This window comes from Sturnira hondurensis, unplaced genomic scaffold (assembly GCF_014824575.4).
Source record: "Sturnira hondurensis isolate 20B ecotype Veracruz unplaced genomic scaffold, ASM1482457v3 Scaffold0004998, whole genome shotgun sequence".
Classification (NCBI taxonomy): Eukaryota; Metazoa; Chordata; class Mammalia; order Chiroptera; family Phyllostomidae; genus Sturnira; species Sturnira hondurensis.
In genome coordinates this window covers 6,013,149-6,039,410 of record NW_028077629.1, presented here as the reverse complement: position 1 = coordinate 6,039,410, position 26,262 = coordinate 6,013,149, and the positions used below count along the sequence as shown (strand labels likewise).

General features: G+C 36.7%; 1 protein-coding gene across 2 annotated transcripts in view; it reads left to right on the top strand.

The window, feature by feature from the left end:
• The window catches only part of CCSER1 (coiled-coil serine rich protein 1), a 698,243-nt gene that overhangs the window by 148,059 nt on the left and 523,922 nt on the right, over nt 1-26,262 (top strand). For both annotated transcript variants that reach the window (XM_037046097.1, XM_037046098.1), the window contains 2 exons: nt 2,655-4,016; nt 11,738-11,922. In XM_037046097.1, the coding sequence (XP_036901992.1) occupies nt 2,696-4,016; nt 11,738-11,922 (1,506 nt within the window). In that variant the 5' untranslated portion in view covers nt 2,655-2,695. The remainder of the gene's footprint in view (nt 1-2,654; nt 4,017-11,737; nt 11,923-26,262) is intronic.

Genomic DNA, 26,262 nt, shown 5'->3' with positions numbered 1-26,262 from the left:
TGTGTAAATATTTCTTAGTATCTCTGTGATGTACTACTTAAAGAAATTATGAAAAATATATTAGCAGACTAAATGGATTATTTGTACCCAGTAGAAGCCTGGTCATTTTCATTATGTACTTAGGAAGAGGAGTAATTATTATAATACTTTTTTCTGAAATTTTAATGAAATTCTTTGAATACTTGCCAAAAATACATGGAACTTAAGTCATTCTTTTGTTTTTGAATGCTGATACAAATGCAAAAAATAATTAAAAAGAGGCCCAGAAATATTTCAGTATACATAAATTCTGAAAGTGTTTCAATAAAAATGATAAATATCTTGACATTAATGCATTGAAGGCCATAGGTTCACCACAGCTGCATATCATTAAGGTTGATGACACTGTAATTAGAACAAAATCTTCACTGGACATTGGATGGGAACAAGTCTTACATATAAATGAGAAATCACAGCTGAGAATGATGTTCATTAAAGCATTGTTATGAGTGAGATCATGAAATATTTGCATTCTGTATCCACTTTGAAAACTTAAACTTTGAGAAAAATGAAATATTTTTAATTTCTGCAAGATGTCAAGAGCTAAAATGTCTTTTTTCTACTTTAAGGTTTCTTTAACCAAAGCTTTAGAAGAATGCTCAAATATATTGGGAGTGGTTCATACATAGTTTGATTTAAATTCAAATTCAGTGAGTGCAATTCAAAATCAATCTAAAAACCATATAATGCAAAACTGTTAGATTTTATATCGTTTGGAACAAAATAGTAAATATCTATGTATCTATCTATGCATATCTGAAAGAACAAATATTTTCCATTTCCATCACATGCTTCTTTAAGGACATAGAAGTATTTTACTTGCTCAAACTAAAAATATATCAGGATGATAAAATGGAGGGCTTGTCATTTTATATTGTATTTGTTATTGTTTGGTTTCAGTTGCAAAAACAGTAAAGTGAAACAGACTTTTCTGGTGTGGCTCAGTTGGTTGGAGTGTTGTCCTGTAGCCTAAAGGTTGTGGGTTTGATTCCCGGTCAGGGCACATACCTGGGTTGTAGGTTTGATCCCTGGTCTGGGTGCATGTGCTCATTCTGGGTGAATACAGGAAGCAAACAATCTGTGCTCTCTGGGTCTTCCTCTGTTGCTAAAAGCAATGAAAAAATATCCTCAGGATAGAACAAAATTAAGGAAAAAAAGCAACAACATAAAACAGAGCCTCAGTCAAGTTGAGAAAGAGGGAGTGTGCATTATATTAGTTAAGTCATTAAGTAAAATTTAAAAACAAAGCAAAACAAAACAGGAACCAAATCATGACATATTATGAAAACCAATGAAAAATGGAAGTCACCAGAATAGCAAGATTGCCCACACAAATCCAGGGGAAGCGGAAGCATATCTGGGCCTTGAGCAGCACAAGGTCTGGGCTCTTCACCACTGTGACAGCTGTATGTACCAGTCTGTCATGAGCGGACCCTGTGGTTTGATAAGGTTTAGGATCTTGTTCCTGCTTTACCACTTATTAGCTGAGTGACATTAGGCAAGTTACCTTTCTGCTGTAAAATGCCCATGGTAATATTGTCTGCTTCTACAGTCAGAAGCATTAGGAGATAAGCTGTGTAAAAGTACCTAGTAGATCAGAGTTGATGAGCTCTGCTCTCCCCTTCCTTCTTTGTTCTCTGATATTAGTATGGTTCATAAATTTTCTATGCTACTGTTCCTCTCAGTCTGTATTCTTATTTATCTCAACATTACCAGTTTAATTAGCTTTCAATTAGGCCTTCAACTCATAGCTGTGGTTTCTTCATAACTTTGTCTTGCTTATAACTCTGAACTATATCCTTTGTGGTTTAGTTGCCTCTGACATTGGCCTTACCATCTCTAAAGGCCCAGTGAAACTCCGAAGGGAAGAATACATCCTAGTTGTTTATTCCATGAGGGGAGCTTCTAGTGTCAGGTCATGCCTTAGGTTGCTGTGTGATTCTGTTAAGCTCAGGTGGATCGCTTGTTGAATCCATGGTCTGTCTCAGGCAGTGGTGGGACATTTACCCAGAGGGCAATGCCCATGGCCATAACATGTCTATTACAGCTAAACAAATAGACATAAAAAGTTAAGATTATACAATGTGCCAAATTATAGAACCAGTGTGAATGGTAAGACTGGGTCTTGAATAATGATACTGTGTCTCCCAACCCCCCTTTTTTGAACACACTTTAAATATTATGGGTAATCTTGAAATTTTTGCACCATTATCACATTGCTATGCAAAATAGTGGATAATTTTGCTACTTGTAAATTTTTTTAAAATTTTATTTATTTATTTTTAGAGGGGAAGGGAAGGAGAGAGGGAGAGAAATATCAGTGTATGGTTGCCTCTGCCGGGGACACACAATGTATCGCGTGTCCCCTGCCAGGAACTGGCCTTCAACCCAGGCATGTGCCCTGACTAGGAATCGAATTGCAATCTTCTGGTTCACAGGGAAGGGCTGAACTTGTAAATTTTTAAGAAATCCTTAAGTATTATGATTTTTATTATTTATTATTTTAACATAAACCTAATTGTATTCTATGTGTTGAAGAACAATGATTTATTTTAAAATGTTTTACTTACAATTGAATTCTATTGACTTGTTCTTTTTGTCTTAACTTTTCCCAGGCTGCTAAGTTGGCTATCACAGTGCAAGCTTTGGGGTCCCAATGGGGGACTCTGGATCAAGACGATCTACCCTGGTCTCCCGGTTGCCAATATTCAGAAGAAGTATTAGCAGACGACATGATTCTCTTCCTTCTTCACCCTCTTCCAGTAACACAGCTGGTGTCCACAGTTCCTCTCCTTCCAGCACTAACTCAAGCTCAGGTAGTACAGGTAAACGCAGGAGCATATTCCGTACTCCTTCCATTAGCTTCCACCATAAGAAGGGGAGTGAACCTAAACAAGAACCTACCAACCAGAACCTTAGTATTTCAAACGGTGCTCAACCTGGTCACAGTAGTATGCAAAAACTGAGTTTGGAAGAACATATTAAAATAAGAGGAAGACATTCTGTTGGTTTTAGTAGTTCACGAAATAAGAAGATAACAAGATCTTTGACAGAGGATTTTGAAAGGGAGAAGGAACACTCAGCCAATAAGAATGTCTTTATAAATTGCTTAAGTTCCGGTAAAAGTGAGGGGGATGATTCTGGATTCACAGAAGAACAAACTCGTCGTTCTGTTAAGCAGTCAACAAAAAAGCTGCTTACTAAATCTTTTTCATCTCACTATAAATTTTCTAAACCAGTTCCACAGAGCCAGTCCATTTCACTGGATCAACAGTCTGAATTTTCATTGGAAACTACACAGTACCAGGAGAGGGAACCTGAATTAGTAAGAGCTTCTCCGTCTTGTTCTGTGGATGTAACAGAACGGGCAGGAAGCTCTTTACAATCTCCCTTGCTTTCTGCTGATCTTACCACAGCTCAGACACCTTCAGAGTTTTTAGCCTTGACTGAAGATTCTGTGTCTGAAGCAGACGCATTTTCTAAAAGTGGAAGCATGGCATCCCACTGCGACAACCTTGGCCACAATGATTCTACCTCTCAGGTCTCTCCCAGTCCTGCTGCTGTTACAAAGGCAACAATAGACCCTATGGGAACTGTTTCCTGTGCAATTATGTCTCCTGGGAAGTATAGGTTAGTAGGTCGTTGTAGCACTGAATCTAATTCCTTACCAGAAACCTCTGCTGCTAATAAGAAGGAAGTGTTATTGCAAGTCACTGAACTCCCTGTTACCAATGGGAGTGACTCAGAGACACACCTATCAGCAGATACTCAAGGAGAAGAGCATGTGGTCTTACAGAACGGTGAGACACTGTTGGTGACAAGCTCCCCGAGGAAACTTGGATTTTATGAGCAACATAAAGCAATAGCTGAACGCGTTAAAGGGACCCATCCTGTATCAGATTCGAGAATAATACCTTCTTCTGGTGATCATCCTATTTTTAACAAAACATGTGGATATGATGCAAATCCTGCCAAAGGTAGGCTGATTTTCTTTGTTTAATGAGTATAAATTATAATTTTATTATTATGCTCTCATTAATTGAAACCACATTTTTCATATTTATATTGTCTAATATTCTTTCCCAGTTATAATTTTAAATCTTTTTACTACTTGATCTTAAACTTGCTTCAGTTTTATTATACTAAAAATTTAATTCATCAGTATTCCTCATTTTTCTTAGTTATGCTATCCAGAATCTGACCCTCAGAAGAAAGTGAAAGGAAACTAATTTTATTTTCAATGTGGCTTTATCTAAAACAAGAACTATCTTTTTTAGAGTTTATGATGGAGTATTGGTATTTTTTAGTGAAATAGATATATTCCACTATTACTACTATTACTATTACTACTAGTTCTCCCATCATTGAATGATCTTTATGTTCTACTCACTGTTCTGTGTTCTGTGTATAGATACGTTAATTTGTTGCATCCTCAAATGATTGAAATCATTCCTGTTATTGTAACCCACTGTACAAGCAAGACAATTAGGAGTACAGATAGTTTATGTATGTGTCCAAAGTTACAAAGCAGTCTGTGTGTAATTGTTCAGGATAAAAACCCTATGAGGTAGGCATTAGTATATTCCTCAGCTAACAGATGTGAAAACTGAGACCAAGGGGTCATACAGCTGGTAAGTGGCACAGCAAATGAAAACTACCTCAATCCAAAGTTCAGGCTCTTTTTTTAAAGACTTTATTTACTTATTTTGGGGGGAAGGGAGGGAGAAAGAGAGGGAGAGAAACATGAATGTGTGGTTGCCTCTTGTGTGCCCACTACTGGGAACCTGGCTCATAACCCAGGCATGTGCCCTGACTGAGAATCAAACCGGCAAGGCTTTGGTTTGGAGGCCTGCACTCAATACACCGAGCCACGACGGCCAGGGCCAAAGCTCAGGCCCTTAATGACTAGGCTGTAATATAAATTATGATCCTGGCTCTTCCCAAAACATTAAGAATAACACTAAAATGTAAAATAACATTTATAAGTCAAATTGTGTATTACAATGTCAGGAATAATCACTTGATATGATTTAGCTAACTAGTCCCTGCATGATTATGGAAATTTTAAACTCTTAAATGCATGAGTTAATTACTCAGTGCTATAATTGTATAGCTTAATATTTTTCACATTTGATAAAAGTCACTTTTATATATCCGCCTAATTTTAAATTTTTAAAATCTTAGTAGCTTTGCTTAAATTTTTGACTCTAGTTATCCCTGCTTAATTCTTTAATGATATAAGAATGATCATGAGGAATAGATTATGATGGACACCCTTTTTATTAATTTAATATGTGTCAAAATGTATTAAGGGATTTGAATGAATTGCTTCATTTAATTTGAACCAAAATTTTGTGTGGCAGTTGTTAATCACTAAGGTTTAGGATGAAGTTAAATAACTATAACATCAGGTTGTTAAGAAGTGGTGGATCTCAGATTGGCCTCCAGTGGAATAGCACAAAAATGGGTGGAATTATAATTATCATGATTGTCTCTGATTTAGAAATGATGGCTTATCTTAGTATGAGATTGAATACTGTGTATGTTTATTTCTTCGGAAACTAGAGAGTGACCAACGATGACCTTGCTTTAATCTGCTGACTGAGATCCTAATTGCAAACTATTTAACATATTAAAGTAATTTCACTGAATTCGCCAATATTTTGCCTGTATTTAGACATTAGCTATTTATTTATATTATTTACAACTTGTAAAGTAGTCATAGACAAATAAGTTGATAATGTCAAAAAGGAAAAGATGATAAGGCACTATCCTCAAATTGTGGGTGAAAGGTTTTCTTAGGCTCCGACAAGAAAATGCCGATCAGCTACAAAGTCAGGCAATAAAGAGCTTTATTGGGGTTTGTGCGCCCAGGAGAGGTTCCCCAGTCCACAGAGTGAGGCCAGGAAAGTAGCACCCAAGCAGGGAAAATGGTGGGGTTTTATTTTTGTTGGCTCCCCGTGGGAGCTGAGGATTAGTCCCCTTTGAACATAGCAGCAATACAGCATTGGTGGTCTCTTTCTCGGACTCAGGTTGCTATGTGGATGCCCTGCCTTTCCGACTCTCTGGACGTCACCCATCACTGGCTTTTCTGGGCGCCATTTTGATTGTTCACCATCTTGATTGTAGGCCAGGGGCCATCTTGATTGTAGTCCAGCCAGGGTTTTCTTATCCCGCCCACCCTAACAGTGGGCAAGTTGGCCTGCTATTCATAGGGATTTTGTAATTTGGAAGCTTAGCATTTTAAAACCAGTTAAGTATATTTTTTTGTAAGAAAGAGTTGATATACGTGCTAAATTCCATATACTAAATTTATTCTGTATTTATTATGGAATGTATTCAAGCTAGTATTTAATACATATCTGGGTATATTAGGTCTACAATCAAATCAGAATTAATAATGTAATATTGATATATCGGGTAATTTAATTTTTATTCATTGACTTAAAAAGGTACTTTAAAAAAGTGCTGTGTTTTCCTGCTAGGGTATGGCCAAAAATCTTTAAGTCAGGAGATGAGTCTATGTAGAACAGTTCACTTATTCACTCACACACACTCTCACGTAATCATTGATTCAACAGATGTTTGTTTTGGCACTGTTTTAAGCACTAGAGATAAAGCAATGAACAAAATAAGCATACATTGCTACATCCCCGAAGCTTACTTTTACTGGGGATACTCAGACAATTAATATACAAATAAATAAATGAGGTATAGTGTAACTGCCAAGGATAAGTTTAAACCAGAATAAGAGTAGGAAATGGGGGGTGGGATTTTGTATTTATTTCAAGCCTTATTGAGTGTGAAATATGTAAATTCTCTGGTGATTTAAAATATGTATACATTGTGAAAGAATTCTCTGCCGTTTAGCTAACATATCTACTAACTCACATATTCACCTTTTTTTTCTGTGTGAGAATATGTAAGTTATACTCTCTCAGCAAATTTCAATTATGTAATACAATGTTATCATAGTCACTTGTTATAAGATCTCAGACCTTATTCATTTTATAACTAAAAGTTTGTACTATTTGACTAATCTATCCTTTTCTCCCTACCTCCTAGTCCCTGGTAGCCACTTCAACATTTTTGCTTTATTTATTTATTTTAGATTCCACATATAAATAATAGCATCCAGTATTTTTTTTCTCTATCTGACTTATTTCACTTAGCATAATGTTCTCTAGGTTCATTCATGTTGACACATATGATAGATTCCCTTCCTTTTAAGGCTGAGTAATATTCCATTGTGCATAATACCATATCTTCTTTATTCATTCATTCATCCATCCATGGACTTTTAGGTAGGTTCCTTACTTTGGCTATTGTGCGAATGTTTTATAAACATGGCAGTGTAACTATCCCTTTGAGTTAATGATTTTCTTTCCTTTGCACAAACCCCAATATGGAATTCCTGGATCATATGGTAGTCCTGTTTTTAATTTCTTGAAGAAACTCCAAACCTTTTTCACAATGGCTTTACCAGTTTTCATTCCCACCAGCAGCGTGTTCCTTTTTCTCCACATTTTTGACAAACTTATCTTTTGACTTTTTGATAATAGCCTCAGGTGTGAGGTACTGTCTCAGAGTGATTTTGATTTGAGTTTCCCTGATGATTAGTGATGTTGAATACCGTTTAATGTACCTGTTAGCCATTTGTAAGTCTTCTTCAGAAAATGTCTGTTAGGTTTTGTATTTGTATTGGGGGGCCATTGTTACTGTCTTGTTTTTGCTTTTGTTTTGCTATTGAGTTTGTTGTGTTCTTTGTATATTTTGGATAGTAACTGCTTATAGGTTGCAATACTTTCTCCTTTTCCTTAGGATGGCTTTTGATTTTGTTGATTCTTTGTAGAAATCTGAGTAGATTCTTTGAAGAAATCTGAGTAAATTCTTTGTAGATTCTTAGTAGAAATCTTTTAGTTTGAAGTAGTATCACTTATTTTTGCTTTTGTTTTCTTTATTTTTGGTGTCAAATCCAAAAATGTCATTGCCAAGACCTGTGTCAAAGATCTCACTATGTTTTATCCTAAAAGCATTACAGTTTAAGCTCTTACCTTTAACTCTTTAATCCATTTTTAGTTTTTGTTTGTGGTGTAATATACGGGTCAATGTTCATAATTTTGCAATTTGCTATCTTGTTTTCCAATACCATTTATTGAAAAGACTATTCTTTCTCTACTGTATAGTCTTGGCTTCTTTGTCAAAAATTAATTGCCCACATATGTATGAGTTTATTTCTGAGATCTTTATTTTATTTTATAAAACAGATATATGTGTATCTGTTTTATGTCAATACCGTGCTGTTTTGATTTCTCTGGATTTATAACACAGTTTTAAATCAGGGAGTTTGATCCCTCTGGCTTTGGCCTTCTTTGTCAAGGTCACTTTGGCCATTTGGGGTCTTCCGTGATTCTGTACAAAGTTTAGAGTTTGTTTCTATTTCTGTGAAAAATACATTGTAATATTGATAAGGATTGTATTGAATCTGTAAGTCACTTTGGGCAGTATGGATATTTTAACAATATCATTCTTCTAATACATAAACACAGACTATCAATTAATTTGTGTTTTCTTTTCAATTCCTTTCATCAAGGTAGACTCTTTTCAGTGTAGACATCTCATACCTGAATATATTTATTACTAGGCATTTTATTGTTTTTGATGCTACTATAAATGAAATAACTTTCTTAATTTTAATTTTGATAGTTCATTGTAATTTGCATTTTTAAGTATGAGCAGGATATTACTTAAGGTAACATATTGACAAAAACTTGAAGGTGATTAGAGAATAAGATATGTAAACATGTGGGAGATGTTTATGTGTATGAAGGCTGTTAGTTGGAGCATGCCTGGAATTTTCTAGGGGTGGGGGCAAGAGGTCCATTGTGGCATAAGCATAGGGAAGGATGAGGAGGAGCAGCAGCAGCAGGTGAAATTAGAGGTGTGACATAAATGATGGGTAGGCCCCCGGTGTAAGGTGGAGAGTAGGGTCATGTTATGAGGAACCGGACTGACCATTGGGAAAACATCAGCTTTACGCCTAGAGGAGTGAGTGTGATCCATCTCACTTGTATTTTAAGTGTACCATTCTGGATACTATGTCAAAAGTAGATTGTGTGTTGGTTGGGGGAAACAGGTGGGTGTAGGCACCCACAGAAGATTATTGGAAGTATTTCAGTAATCTAGGCTAGCATTGATGAAGTTGAGTCAAGGATATTAATGAGGGAGGTAATAAGACCTGTACTCAGGAAACTATACACCTCTGAAGAAAGAAATTAAGGAATACACAAATAAATTGAAACATATACTGTGTTCATATATTGGAAGAATGAACATCATCAAAATGTCTATACTTCCCAAAAACAATTTATAGATTCAATGCAATCCCTATTAAAATACCAGTGACATATTTCACAGATCTAGAACAAACATTTCAAAAATTTATGTGGAACCATAAATGACTCTGAATAGCTACAGAAATTTTGAGAAAGAAGAACTAAGTAGGGAGGGATCATAATACCTGATATCAAACTATATTACAAGGCTACTATAGTCAAAACAGTCTGGTTCTGACATAAGGACAGGCACCTCGATCAATGGAACAGAATAGAGAGCCCAGAAATAAAACCAAGTCTCTATGGTCAGTTAATAATCAACAAAGGGAACAGAAGTATAAAATAGAGTAAAAATAGCTTCTTCAAGCTATTCTTCAAGATGGTGTTGGGAGATTTGGACAGTTACATGCAGAAAAGTGAAACTTAACCACCAACTTACACCATACACAAAAATAAACTCAAGATGCACAAAAGATTTAAATGTAAGTCAGGATAGCATGCAAGTCCTAGAAGAGAATATAGGTAGGAAAATTTCAGATATTCCATGCAGCAATATTTTCACCTTTGTGTCCCCTAGAGCAAGGGATGTAAAGGAAAGTAAACAAATGGGACTTGATCAAAATAAAAAGCTTCTGCACAGCTAAAGAAAACATCAGCAAAATGAAAAGGGAATGAATGGTATGGGAAAATATATTTGCCAGTGATTGCCCTGGACAAGGGTTTGAGCTCAAAAATATATAAGGAACTCACACAACTCCACTCCAGGAAGACAAACAATCCAAATAAAAAATGGGCAAAGGACCTGAATAGACACTTCTCCAGTGAGGAACTGCAAGGGCCCAGAAACATATGAAAGGATGCTCAGAATCACTGGCCATCAGAGAGATGCAAATTCAAACCTCAGTGAGATAGCACTTCACACTGGTCAGAATGGCCACCATAACCAAATCAACAAACAGCAAGTACTGGTAAGGTTATGGAGAAAAGGGAACCCTAGTGCACTATTGGTGGGAATGCAAACTGGTGCAGCCACTGTGGAAAACAGTATGAAGTTTCCTCAGAAAACTAAAACTGTAACTGTGTTTTGACCTGGCAATTCTGCTACTGGGTTTTACCCTAAAAACACTGAAACACCAAATCAAAATAACCTATGCACCCCAGTGTTCATAGCAGCACAATTCACAATAGCCAAGTGCTGGAAGCAACCTTGTACCCGTCAATAAATGAATGGATCAAAAACCTGTGGTACATTTACACAATAGAATACTGCACAGCAGAAAGAAAGAAAGAGCTCTTACCCTTCACTTCAGCATGGATGGAACTGGAGAGCATTATGCCAGGAGGTGAAAGGCAAATACCATATCATCTCCCTTGTAAGTGGAACCTAATCAACACAATAAACAAGCTAGTAAAATATAATCAGAGACTTGGAAATGAGGAACAAACTGACAGTAATCAGCAAGGGGAAGGAGGAGAGGGATAACAGGGAAAGGGAAGGGAAAGGTTATCAAAAACACATGTATAAAGTACACATGGAAAAAGCCAAGGAGGGGAAGGACTGAGGGTAGGAGGTGGGGGTGTGGGGCTGGGGAAAGTGGTAGTGGGAAAATGGAGACAACTGTACTTGACCAACAATAAAAAATTATTTAAAAAAAGTAAATTGTGATTGGATAAAAAAGATGTGGAACATACATATAGTAGATTTCTACTCACGCATAAGAGAAGGTAAAATACTGCCTTTTGTGACAACATGTATGGATTTTCACAGTATCATGCTAAATGAAGTAAGTCAGACAGAAAAACTCAAAACCCATATGCTTTATCTTGTATGTGGGATATAGTACTAAAAGCAACTAGTGAACAAACAAAAACTCAGAAACACAGAAAACAGAGGGAATGGGGTGGTAGATACTAAAGGGGTAAAGGTCATCAAATATATGAAGACAGAAGGAGATTTGACTTTAGGTGGTAGGCACATAATGCTACATACAGATGATGTATCAGAATTGAATATAATTGAATATAATTGAATATAATTGAAACCATTATATTAACCACTGTTGCCCCAGTAAACATAATTTTTTTAAAAAGTGATCAGATTATATATGTAATTTGAGGATAATAAGCGCAGAATTTTGCTTATGTGATTTCTGTGAGGTACAGAGAAACCCTGGATGATTTCAAAAGTTTTGGGCTCTAAAGTGATTACATGATTAAGTATATTAAAACTAACACTATTGATTAAAAAATATAGTGATAGAGAGTTTTTGAATGACAGTAAGGGTTTCCCATATGCTTTCAGTGGAACATTTATGAAAAGCACATTTAAGCATTTACATTAATTTTTATCTGTTTCTTAATAGTTCTTGCCAGTAGCCTCAGTCCATATCGTGAAGGAAGATTTATAGAGAGACGACTGCGATCCTCATCGGAAGGAACTGCGGGGAGTAGCAGAATGATTTTGAAAACAAAAGATGGCAATGCAGAAGAAGTTAATAGTCTGAGAAAGCAAAGAGCAGGTTCGTCATCTTCAAAAATGAACAGCATGGTGAGTAAATACATATGCCTGCACATGATAAAATAATTCTGTCTATATCTGGCATGTTCCTGTGTGCAACATGAAAACTGACTGAAGAATAGACCCCGTATTTGCCTTATATTTTCCCTTCAAATACAGAATCCTTGTATTTGAAGGGAAAATTGATCTCCATATTTGATGTCACAAGTCAGAGATGCTAACTTTTCACTTAAGACCCTCATGACAGGGGTACATCATGATAGCTACCCTTAATTCCTGTCTTTGCTTTCGTGGAAAGTTCAGTATTCTTCATTCTACAACATAACCCTGGGATGCGCAAGCTAAGAAAAATGCTGGTCATGAGGAGAGCCTCTGACACCGTCATGGTCCACTGTCTCTTCACCCCATAGCCATTAAAAAATGTGTCCTTTCATAAACCACACTCACGGCAGTACCACCTTTAGACTCTTTAGTGGATTCCCAACTGTCCTTTGATAGTTGCCCCTCTACACAAAGTGAGAAGCCTGAGGATCAGGGCAAAATCCAAAGCTTTCACACATTCTAGGTATCAGAAGTTCCAAATTCTTGCTCCAAAATGTGGGAGCCTGCTAATGAGGGTGGAAGCAGGGTGTGTAAGAGGCATGGGACCTGGCTTGAACTTGAGGACTGGGTGTCTTAGAGGCATGTGAATGAAGCTTCCTCACTACTTGAGATGGGACAAGATGACCAGTGGACTGCAGCCCAGGGGGTCCAGGAGGTTCAGGTCTCCAGTATTGGGGTGGGCTTGCCTTCTGTAGTTCACTTCAGTCCCTTCCTCACAAATGTGCTCTTTTTCGTCAGTGTCTTTGGCCCCTAATATTTAACAGTGTTTCTTTTAAATGATCTACCTAACTACCTTCCTACCTACCTACTTTCCTGCCTGTTTATGGTTATGTGTGAAAAGTGTATAAAACTACATAATTTATGACATCTCTATGTATTTTAGATCATTGTTTCATACAAAAGCAGCTTATCTAGTTCAGACACTTGTGTTGTGGAGAAGCCTTAAGTTACTGAGGCACCAATGAGAGAGAGCAAAACCATTGTACCTGAAGTTAGAAGTTCTGCCCATTGGGTCAGGCATGGCCAGATTTTAACCTTGAGCAAATCAGAACTTTAAAACAACAAATAATAATGGCTTCCTTGTTTCTATTATACTAAAAAATGACTGTGTATGTATTTATATGGGTATATATAGAAAGATATTGTATGATTTTCATTTTTGTTTTTGGTTCTTTTGTGCTTTGAAAATGTTCCTGTGGCAACTGGTATCTTTTGTCTAAGTTTAAGAACACATTCAGAAAGATTTTCAATTGATGCAACATTAGACATTATGACTAATGAGTTTTTATGAAATATTTCTCTTTACAAAATTTTTATTATTCTTTCATAGAGTGGTATTTATATTGATAATTTTGTACTATTATCCTTAGCCAAAGTTGGGCCTTTTATGTATTCTTTATACCTCATTTTTTACTACATGTAAATAATTGCCCTTGTAATACCCAAAGCATTACTTTTCCTCTGAGATAACAGTTTCAAAATTTAAAATTTAAAATATGAGAGCATAAAAATGTAATTTTGTTCTTTAATTTGAGGCTTTTTATTAGTTTTCACAAATGTCCCTGCAGTGGTGTAGAAATTTCACTAGATGGCAGGACTACACTATTGCCATGGTGAGGGAAAAGCTACAGAGCAGCAGCTCTCAGCAGTGTTCTTTGGGCACATGTACACTAAAATGCTGTGGCATACTGAGAAATGTATTTTGTGCTGATCTGACAAAAATGGACATAATTTTGATTCACCCACAATGGACAGCTATTGTACTGGCTGTTGCCATTTTTTATTTGACAGTCTAAGGGAAGAGAGGTCAGTACCCCTGACTAAACAGTCAGGTACCATGTATTTTAACAGTTCTTGCAGCACACTGGTTGAAAACTGCTATGCAGGTTGCAATAAAAACTTGATTAAAATATTGTACATTTTTACTGAATTTACAGTAAAACTTGTTGAATAAATGGTGAAACACTTTAATTTTTACATGAAACCTATAGAAATTATGACTTTACTGTTTTCCTTTGGATTTTGCAACTAATCTCATGTTTTAAATAATCTACAATTTAATAGTTAATTAAAATGCATAAAATATATTCTTTAACTCAGCAATCCAAGGGAGAAATGCTAGTTTTCTTTAGGTAATTTCAGCTATATGTGAAACCAGTGACTTACATATTTAGGAAATTACAGCTTTTTGTGTGAAAAGTGACACACATTTTTTTAAAGATTTATTCATTTATTTATCTTTAGAGGGGAAGGGAAGGAGAGGAGAGAAACATCAATGTGTGGTTGCCTCTGGTGAGTCCCCTGCTGGGAACTGGCCTGCAACCCAGGCATGTGCCCTGACTGGGAACTGAACCTCGATACTCTGGTTCACAGGCCCGTGCTCAATCCACTGAGCTACACCAGCCAGGGCAGTGACACACATTTTTTAATATTCCTTTTCCAAAATGATTAAAGTGGCAGAGGAGGGCAAAGGGAAAAAATTGGGACAAGTATAATAGAATAACAATAAAAAATCTCTAAAAAATAAAAATGTAAACTTATATATGTAATCATTAGGCAAAAAAGAAAAGGCACACAGTTCATTTAGTTTTTTCTTTTAGAACAATAACAATAGCAGCATGTATTTTTAAGGCTAATTTGGCTAATTTGGACCAGGGGGCTATTTGTAATGCTTCTCATGTATTATCACATTCAGTTCTCATAAATCTATGAGCCAGGTGTTACTGTTATTGATCACAGTTTGAAAAATGGGAAAATAAAGCACTAAGAAGATTAGTACTTGCCGAAAAACATAGATAGTAAGTGGCAGAGATTGGATTTATATTTGGACCCTAGCTGTCTAATTTGAAACATACATGCTTTGGGAAGATGTAATAGATTTCAATTATTTTTTTATTTTCCTGCATTACTATGTATAATGAAGTTAACACATTTAAGGCAACCTGTGCTTGCTGTAAGAGTTAACCGAGACCCTCCAGTGAGGGATACAAAAAAGAAAAAGAAGTTTAGTACTTATTCTGTACTTAAAATTTGGTCAAATTTCTTGATACACTGTTGAGTGATTTAATGTCTTTATTGAGAAATAAGGAAATCTTATCTTAAAAGTGAACTTTGTCACAAAAGAGGATATTCATATTTAGAAAGTACCAGGGTACCTCATACTGTTCATGGGGATTTATTTCTACCAATAGATTATGGCTCTATTTATTAAGATGCTGAGGGTTGTGGAATGACCAAAAATACACCCTAATAGGTTAGATAGACCACAATTCTAGTATTTTGTATACCTTGGGATATTTAGTCTGAAAGGGAAATGGTAGGATGTATGCATTCTCTGAACTCCAGATAATGACTTAGAAGAAATTAGTCTTTTCTTAAATTTATTAGAAGAAACCAGAATGTATCTAGAACAATTTTACAAGTATTCACATTTACTGTATATGTTTAAACTGCTTTAAATAAAGACTTTTCTTAATTTTTCTTTAATGAGTAACTTTCCTGATACTTTTCTCAGGAGGGTCCAAATATGAACAACCACCAAAAAAAAGAAGTTTTGAGAAATAGGCTCTTTGTTTCTAGAACTTCCTTTCCAGACTATGGTGTATCAATGAATAAATGTAAGGCTTTGTCATGGTTCCTCCAACAGCTTTATATAGTGAAGACCAACTCCAAATATTTATAAGATCACTGTACTCTAAAAGTGTTATTATTACTGTGAGGATAGAATCATATGTAATGAGCAATACAGAGGACCTGGCATTACAGGGAAGAAAGTGCCTGAATGTGTGAGGAAGGTTAAGTTATGCTATGTGATAGCAAATAACCTTCAAGTTTTAGTGACTTTATAATAAGGATTTATTTCTCACTCAGACGACATGTTCACTGTGGAAGGTACTGGGAATTCTGTTCAGCCTCTCATTCTGTATCCAGGCTGTTGAAACATCTACCTTTTCAAATACTGCCTTTCACCATGGCACTCTGGAGGCCCTCATACCAGTAATAAATGCCCCCTGAGGGACTCACTTCACTTCCTCTCCCAACTCATTGACCAGATTTGATCCCGTGGCTCAAACTCACCAAAAAAAGCACCAGAATGTACAGTTTCTTTCTTGTGTCTATAAGGCATAGAGCCAGACGAGTCTGGTCAGCACTAATAACTATTATATTCTCAAATAATTTATCGTGTCTCAGTTTTTTTAGTTAACTGAGATTTCCTCATTGTTTCTCCCTTCCTTTTGTCCACAGACATTTAATGGGCCCTGACTCTTTGTGCACACTGTACTGGTCACTGGTTGAAATAGTTGAAGACATCCATAGAATTGTAGGATTCATTCATAACCCCAAGTTTAATTTTTTGGCATGTATTCTCTTCTTAATTTAGAGGCCTTGAGATGTCCATATCTAAAAAGTACTTGATTCAATTTCTGGGAATCCCTACAATATTTGGAAGTATTTTTTATTACATTAAAGAGCTGATTTGTAAAGTTGTATTATTTTTAAATGATTCAGCAAATGCATCCACACAGTTACCTTGAACTCTCTGTGCTAAGTGATTCTGTCAGAGTTCATTAATGACTAGTTTTCCAATGACACACCATGATTTCTCTTATTTGCACCTTGGCATCCTGCTGCCTTTGTGCAGAAACTGTGAATTGCATAGTGAAAACATAAGCTGTAGGACTTATTCTTTAGAAGAAAAGACCAGATTTATATTCAAGCAAAAGTTGTAGTTTGCATATTATTAACATCTTATGTCATATTTTAATTACTTGGTATGTCAAAATTCAGAATTTAGATATTGCTAATAACAGTTAGGTAATCGAAGACTAATTAAGCCCTTTGTTACATGGCCAAGCACTTTGGCATTGTTATGCATTCACTTTTTTCCTGGGGCCTACTATTTTCTCCTTTAGTAAGTTATCCTTTATTCATTTGCCCATTCATCAATACATCCACAGTTTCTTTTAATAAATATTAATTGAGAACCTACTCTGAAGATGCAAAGATGAAAGAGACAGCCCTTGAGGAATTTGGAGTCCCACATTGGGACACATTAACCGGAGCTTGTCAATACAACAGATTTAACCATGGTGACCGTACTAAAATTCAGAATAAGTAGGGGTTGATTTGGATTGTGACCTTTGATAACAAATGTTAAAAGGATTTAAAAAGGGCATACAAACTTCTGTATCTCTAATTTATATGGAGTCGATCCACATTCTCAATTGACCCTTGAATATATGTGAAAATTCTTGTGTCCTTTGCTAATTGCTATCACTGAGGCCCAGCTGCTGATAACCAGGGACTCTGAGAAGCAGTGAGGCAGTAAAGAAGAAAGCAGAGCACTGTTTTTTTTTTTTATTTTTTAAAGAAAATTACTGTATTTGTCCCCATTACCATTTTGTCCCCGTGTGCCCCCTCCCACTGCAATCACTACACTGTTTTAAGTGTCCATGAGTCCTTTTTCCTTTTGGCTCGATCCCTCTACTCCCTGACCTACCCAGCCCGCCCAGCATTGAGTTTCAAAGAACCAGTTTCAGAACACCCTGCCTCTACCATCTACCAGGCCATGGAACTCTGTGGTCCCCGTCCTGAATATCCACCTTCACACTTACATTCTATGGCATAAAAGTTGTTCATGCTCAGAATGAAGAATAAAGGAATGATGATTAGAAAATCCAGATGAAGAAATTTCTGCTTTTAATTCTGAAATCCTAGATGATACTTTCAAATATGTAAAATTGTTATTGTCTTTTTAAGTGTTAAAATAATGATCTCAGCTTTTGGTGTACTCATTGTCAATGGAATTAAAGTAAATCTCATCACTTGCTACAAGGACATCTAATGAGAAAAAGTCCTCAGTATTTTTAAGGAAATAGAACCACATAAACCATTCTCCTCTATCCTTATGTACTTTGGAAAAAATCACAAGTATCACTCATTCAACATGAAACTGCATGTGTTGTATTTAATTTTAGATTAATAGCCCTACTAATCCTTAATGCCTTTGTCGATTGTTTTAGTTACTAATGATACTTTTTCCTATCAATGTCCTTCCCAGTTATATCATATATGTGCCAACCATGACTTAGTTACTCATATGTGTCTCATTTTACCTGTTATCTTTTAATTTGAAGAGATTTTGTATGTAGTAACATTTCTTATAGCATTTACTGTAGTGCCTGGCACACAAAAAATCTGGGTGAATTAAAGGTAAAATTGCCGGTTAGGTTATGATATATGCTTTTAGTACAATCATTGTGTATGGTGTGCTTATGCACATTTTTAAATGTATTTTATTGATTTTGCTATTAAAGTTGTCCCATTTTTTCTCCCCTTTATTCCCCTCCACCCTTTACACCTTCCCCCACCATTATTTCCCCACTTTAGTTCATGTCCATGGGTTATACATATAACCCATGTATTTTTGGCTTCTTCATTTCCTATACTATTCTTAATTTCCCCCTGTCTGTTTTATACCTACTGTTTACACTTCTTATTTCCCGTACCTTTCCCTCATTCTCCCCCCTCACCCTTCCCACTGATAACCATGTGACCTCCATTTCTATGGTTCTGTTCTTGTTCTAGTTGTTTGCTTAGTTTGTTTTTGTTTTTGTTTTAGGTGTGGTTGTTAATAACTGTGAGTTGTTGTCATTTTACTGTTCATACTTTTTATCTTCTTTTTCTTAGATAAATCCCTTTAACATTTCATAGAATAAGGGCTTGGTGATGATGAACTCCTTGAACTTGACCTTATCTGAGAAGCACTTTATCTGCCCTTCCATTCTAAATGATAGCTTTGTTGGATAGAGTAATCTTGGATGTAGATTGCCTTTCATGACTTTGAATACTTCTTTCCAGCCCCTTCTTGCCTATAAGATGTCTTTTGAGAAATCAGCAGATAGTCTTATGGGAACTCTTTTATAACTGTCTCTTTTTCCCTAGCCGCTTTGAAGATTCTGTCCTTATCTTTAATCTTGGGTAATGTAATTATGATATGCCCTGGTATGTTCCTCTTTGGGTCCAACTTCTTTGGGACTCTCTGAGCTTCCTGGACTTCCTGAAAGTCTATTTCCTTTGCCAGATTAGGAAAGTTCTCCTTCAATACTTTTTAAAATAAGTTTTTGATTTCTTGTTTTTCCTCTTCTCCTTCTGGCTCTCCTATGATTTGGGTGTTGGAATGTTTAAAGTTGTCCCTGAGGTTCCTAAGCCTGTCCTCATTTTTTTGAATTCTTGTTTCTTCATTCTGTTCTGGTTGAATGTTTATTTCTTCCTTCTGCTCCAGACCACTGATTTGAGTTCTAGTTTCCATCCTGTTGCTGTTGTTTCCCTGTGCATTTTCCTTTATTTCGCTTTTCATAGCCTTCACTTTCCCTTCTATTTTGTGACCATACTCAGCCATTTCTGTTGTATGTGGTGTGCTCATGCACATTTTGACATTTTGTTATATAAATGTGCAGACGTTTTTGTGAAGTGTTTTTTGATAAAGCTTAGATATTTCATGCTAAGTCCTTGATCATAAAGGTCATATCAATTATGACATTATTCCAGTAGAAACATAATTTATTTTAGGACAATCAGCTCTATGGAATGGTTTATAGGATCATAACAGTATAATAGTTATGGACTTCCCATACATAGAAGATAAGAAATAGCCAATTATTTGTGATATTTATTGGAAAACCCATTAAAAAATACAAGTTCTTAGTCAGGTGTATCTAAGTGATATTTTAAAACTCCCGTTCATATTTTATCTAGTCCAACTCACTTCATTTCTTATAAACTTGAAGATTCAGAATTACTTTTACAGAAGCAGAATTGGATCAAATATACCATTTTTTTCTTTTTAGTTTGGGATATCATTTTTATTTATCACTGTCATGGTTGGTATGTTTGACACACGAAATTATCAGTACCTTATTTATGGAGCTAACTCACTTTATTTTAAATGACCTTAAGATTAGTTTGGGTTAATAAAGTTGCAATATCACAATTATTATCTGTCTCTTCATACAATTCCCATGAGAATGTGCAGAGCACCTAATATTTTCCTCTGTGATTACATTCTTAAATCTTACTATGCATCTTAGCTCTTTAGGCAAATACAACAAAATATCACAGACTAGGTAGCTTGTAAATAACAAAAACTAATTTCTTACAGTTCTGGGGACTGGAATTTCAATATCAAGATACCATTCCTGGTTCATAACCAGCACCTTCTTTTTGTATCTGACACGGTAGGTGAGGCTAGTGATCTCTCTGGAGTCTCTTATATAGGTACAAATTCCATCCCTGAGGTCTCCATCCTCATGACCTAAGCACCTTCCAAACACCCTGCCTCCTAATAGCATCATCTTTGGGGATTAGAATTTCAACCTATGATTTTGGGGGGTCAGACTTTTAGACCATAACAATCAGCAATTATGTTACAACATAGCAGTATTACAAATATATATTGAAAGTTTCATTAAGTACATATTTTATTTATTATTTATCAAGGAAATAATTAAGAAGGACAGTTGTGGCCTGGCTGGTGTAGCTCAGTGGATTGAGCATGGGCTGTGTACCCATGGGTCACTGCCGGTTCAATTCCCAGCCAGGGCACATGCCTGGATTACAGGCCAGGTCCCCAGTGGGACCCACCTGAGAGGCAACCACACATTGATGTTTCTCTCCCTCTCTTTCTCCTTGCCTCCCCCTCTCTCTAAAAATAAATAAATAAAATCTTTTAAAAAAGGGCAGTTGTGGAAGGAAATTAAATATTTTTTCTCTAACCATACTACATTGAACATGCTTCGTAGGCAGTTCATATTCCTCTGAAATTAATAAATTGGCTAATTAAGTTGCTTACCTCTTGGAATTAGAATGCAAAAATGACCATTGAAAATTTTAACTGCATCAAGTTATCTCACTTTTCTGTTAGATGACAAGTGTTTCATGCCTTCTTAGGTAGCCCTGTGGGCTTGCACAGCTCTCATAGCAGGAGAGAAAATATTTATTGATTCAGGAGTCATGAAAAATCTCTGACCTTTTGAGAAGCTGCACAATCTGTTGACCTTGAGTAAAATAACTGCCTTTTTTGAGGGAATAGTTGTTGGATTTTGAAGTTTTTACATTATTCAAGCTAAACAATGAAGCAAAATTCATCCTTAGTCTATTATTCTGAAATTTAAATACAATATAATAAATTAATTTTAATGAGTTAAATAATATTTTTTTATTTCTAAGGTCAAGAAATATTATAGTAGCATTTAATATTAGGCATTACAGTTTATAGAAATTGTAAATAAATTAGCATATTCATAGTTTTGGAAATAATTTAAAAAGTGAGACAAAGATTTATAACTATATCACAAACCATCATATTTGCAATGTCAGGATAAAAAGATGTGACTTAGATATGAATCATGCATAAATATTCACCATTTTCTAATGCAGTGATGTTTTTAAGTTAATCATTTCTGAATTACAGTAGCTGTCATTTTATCATCTGTACAATTTAATTCAGGGATCATTTCACTCTGGTGTTAAATGTTTGCTTAGAAATACCTCCTTTGTTTTTATCTTCTATTGTGCTTAGCTTGTTACATCCAACCTGAAACAGCCTAAGTACTGATATTTTTTAGTTCCTTCTCTTAGCTTTTTATTGAATACATTTGTTATTCCTGTAAAAATATGATAGCTAGTTGTTTTAAATACTATCCAATCATTAGTGTTTGTGTCAGTGAGAAACACGAATCACCTTCGGTTAACAGAGACTCATGAATCAGAGCTTTTGTCAGGTGTCAAGAGGCACAGGTGGGGTAGAGACAGATCCGGAGCACCGTCCCTGCAAGGCGGGCCCTTTCTTCTAGCACCTGACGGGCCCTGGCCAAGATCCTTGGGTGAGAGTTTGGTTGTTGGACATGTACAACCGCCTCATTTACACAGAAGGAGCCACCTCAGTTCGTATCATCCCCAGTTTATTCTTTCAACTGTAGTCATCATGTTGTACATTAGGTATGCAGAACTTATTTTTTTGTGACTGGATGTTTTTACCTTTTGACCACATGAAACATCTCTGTTTTATACTCAGTTATGTAGCATACATGGACATTTTTCAAGGAACCATAGCTCATACATCTCAACATTCCAGGTTGTTTTTATAAGCAATCCTAGATAATTAAACACATTCTATTAAAAGCCTTCCATATATAAATTCCCCTACTTGTGAAAAATACTTAGTTTGCATGTTTGTTTGTTTGCTAGGAGGCCTGTTACTAGTATGTTTGCAAGGAGATTACACTTAGTTGGGTGTCTTTTCATTTTCCAGGAAGCATACTCCATTTCCCCTATAACAGGGAAAGTGATCACAGACCAGCTGCTTAAGGCAGGCACTAAGTGTAAATATTAAACACTTTCCTCAAGCTATCTGTCTTGTTCTTGACACTCACTCCAAGAACGTTAATATTTTTACCAATTAGGCCTTCATTTACTCTGATCTTAGGGACATATGTCCCTGCATTCTTCAGAGCACCTTTTTCTACTGGTCTTCTGGATTTTAATCCCTCCCTTCCTTTAAAACAGAGTTTCTCCAGTATGTTTCTTCTGCTTTATCCCCAGTGTAATTCTCCATCTCTTCATTGCTGTCAGTTTACCACATTACCAAGTTTTCCATCATTGAGGAAAACAAATAAGCACTATTTTTTTGTGTGTCCTGCCTGCTCCTAAAGTTATCTGTCCTGTCCCTCTTTTTATCTGCAAGGCAAAACATTCTGAAAGAATAGCCTTATCTTGCCATCTTTATTTTCTAACTGCTCACGAAGTCCTCAGTTTCGTGTATTTTAACTCCTGTAGCCTACAGGACATGTCTCTAAATTGGCACTATCGATGCTTTATCCAGGATAGTTCTTTTTTTGGGGGGAGGGAGTGTCTCATATATAATATAGGATATCTAATAGCATTTCTGGCCCCTACCCATGAAATGCCAGTAGAAGCCTTGAGTTGTGACAATTAAATATACCTCCAAATATTGCCAAATATGCCCTGGTAGGCAAAAATCACCCCCAGTTGAGAACTACTATAGAGGTGTCAGTGACTTCACCAATTTTCAGATTCTCTTTGTCACTCTTGACCTTTGTTGACCTCTCTTCAGCTTCTAACACTGCTCACTACTTCATTTGTATACCTGTCAGTTCTTCTTTTTGTAGAGCTCACTCTCTTATGGCTCTTCTTTTTCTTTTCTCCCTCCAGACTCCTTGTCAGGCTTCTTCACACTCAAACTTTAAACACAGCTATTACTCTGCATTTGGTCCATGATCTTGCCTTTTTTTTAACTGTCTCATTAGGAAGTGTCATACATGGGTAAAGTAATATGCAGATTCTAAATGAAAAGACTAGGATTCTAATTTATCAAAATATGACAAAATCTATAGACACTGAAAGCCACAATATATCCATATTAGATTTATGGAAATAGATTGAGGGTTATGTGAAAGATCTGTTTGTATGAGGAGAGTAGCTGAAACTTAGTACTGAAAGTTCAGGATGGATGTGGAGACAGAGGCAGTGACTTGTCTTTTGCCCTAATGGCAAGTGACTTTTATTCCTTTGTTTCTCCCCCATCTACATTGCTATCTTATTTCTGCTTTAGTACACATTTTTCAGTCTCCTTTTAAGATATACCGATAATTTTAAATCTCCCCCTCTGTTTCTAAAGTCACATTAGAGAAGTAGCAATTATGTCATTTCAAATAAGCCCTCCCTGTAAGAGTCAGAATAAATAACAAATTATACCTTCACTGCTATCACCCACCACTACATGTTTTGTTTTTGTTTTTTCAAATTGACAGCACCTTAAGTCAAGTGAAGGACAGACAATGGCAAAAGTTGTGGGCATTGTGCAAACAAGATGTATCCAACCTTCCAGAAAACTTGGCAACTGCCAGAGAACCACACATAGCCCACCTCTGTGCAGTCTCCGCCCCTGCCATTTCTGTTTTGTCTCTTTCAGAGCTTCCTGTGGACTGTGCCTCAGGCTGGCTCAGGTCCAAGTGGAACTTGTGGTGTGCAGTGTGTGTGTGGCCAAGGGGAGAGGGTGTTAAATACGATTTCAGGAGGGAAGGGAACCTATAAAATACCCTTAGTTCCTAAAAACACAAAAGTAATAATTTAATAAAAATGTATTAAATTAATAAATAATTGTATGATATTTTCATACTGTTTATACTTCTTTTTGTTACCAAATGCCTTTAATGCTTTCAAATTTTAATATAAGAATATACATTTTTACTTTGTCTTGGTGATATTTGTCTGGAATATAGTGTATTGCTTAAATATCAAAAGCAAACTAGTTCTAACACACAAACATGACCAAAATGAGAAAAAATAAAAATAGGAATTCTGAGGATAGGAAGATGGTGTCCAAGTCGGTGGAAGCTGAGCCCACTCACTCCTGCCACCAGCACAGATTTTTGGCTGATGTGCGTGAGGTGCCTGCACCAGAGGAGAAACCAGACCAAAAATGCAGCTCAGTAGCTCCCTCCCCTCCCAGAGGCAAGGATGGGGCCGCCCCACACAGGAATTCCCCAGCCCTAATCAGCAGAGACTTGGGAGGATATATGGAGTCTGGGAGTCTCAAGCTGCACTCACATAGCAAACAGCATGTCCATTGCTGCAGCACCAACCAGGAGAGTTCCGGGGAGAAATTCTAACTCCTTAAACTGTTGGAAGCACCAGCAGGCTGCTGCCAACCCTGATGGAAGAGACTTTTTGCTTTCTGAGGAGATGTAGTATGCAGAGAACCAGGCAGTGGCTTGGCATTGCAGTGTGGGTGCTACATAGGGACTTTTTTATTTTTATTTTTTTATTTAATTATTGTTCAAGTACAGTTTTCTGTCTTATATTCCCAGCCCTGCCCACCCCCCACCCCAGTGCTCCCTACCTCTCTCCCGTTTCCACTCCCCACCTTCGTTTTTGTCCATGTGTCCTTTATGCTTATTCCTGTGAATCCTTCCCCTTTTCCCCTATGATTCTCTCCACTCTCCCCTCATTCCTGTCAGCCTGTTCTGAATTTCAGTGTCTTTGGTCATATTTTGCTTGCTTGTTTGTTTTGTTGTTTAGGTTCCTGTTAAAAGTGAAATCATATGGTATTTGTCCTTCAATACCTGGCTTATTTCATTCAGCATAATGCTTTCCAGTTCCATCCATGATGTTGCAAAGGGTAGGAGCTCCTTCTTTCATTCTGCTGCATAGAATTCCATTGTGTAAATGTACCATAGTTTTTTATCCATTCATTTACTGATGGGCATCTAGGTTGCTTCCAACTCTTGGCTATTGTAAATTGTGCTGCAATGAACATTGGTGTGCATAGGTTCTTTTGGATTGGTGTTTCAGGGTTCTTAGGATATACTCCTAAGAGTGGAATTGCTGAGTCAAAAGGCATGTTCATTTTTAGTTTTCTGAGAAAATTCCATACTGTTTTCCATAGTAGTTATACCAGTCTGCAATCCCACCAACAGTGAACTAGGGGAGTTTTAATACAGGAGCAGAAGCGTGGCTGAGCAGGGACCCTGTACTCATGCACAGGTGCCCAGCCAGCAAAGAAACTAGATTGAAAGTGCAGTTTCTACCCAAAGAATGCAGCTGGGTGGGAGAATTAGAAACCTGCATGGTGAGGGGAGTGAGGAACTTCACCCAACAGAGGTAGTGAGTGAGGGGCTGTGCAGAGAACAGAGAGTGCTGGACATTAGTGACAAACCAGAAACAGCTGACTCATTTACAGAGATTGGCCCCCTCCCATGAAACAGACAGCTAATTCATCAGAAACTATACTTTACTAGAAATAATCTGGGACAACTAAGATGTGGGGTAGGGGAACAGGAACTCATGACCATTTTCTCTGATGACTGGACAGCACCTCACAGGGGAGAACAGGATTCCAATCTCTGAATCATACCAGAAGCCCTCCCCCCTATAGGCAGGTAGAGGTGGTGCATGGGGTGCTTTCAGATGTTAGATGAACCACCCCTGACCTTTGCTCTGGTGAAAAGCTGGCAGGGCAGAAGAGCATGGACTGGCCAAGCCTGAAGAGGACAGCCACAGACTGTGGAACACTTAAAGCCTCATACAGTCCCTAAAACTAGACTGGGACATTGTGTGACATTATCAGAAACAGACTCAGAAGAAGACAATAGGCAAATGAAAGACTTCACTGAGATGAATTCCACCTTGTTCTTTTCATTATTTGTTTTAATTTTTTCTTCTGGCTGGTTTTTAATTTTCCCTGTC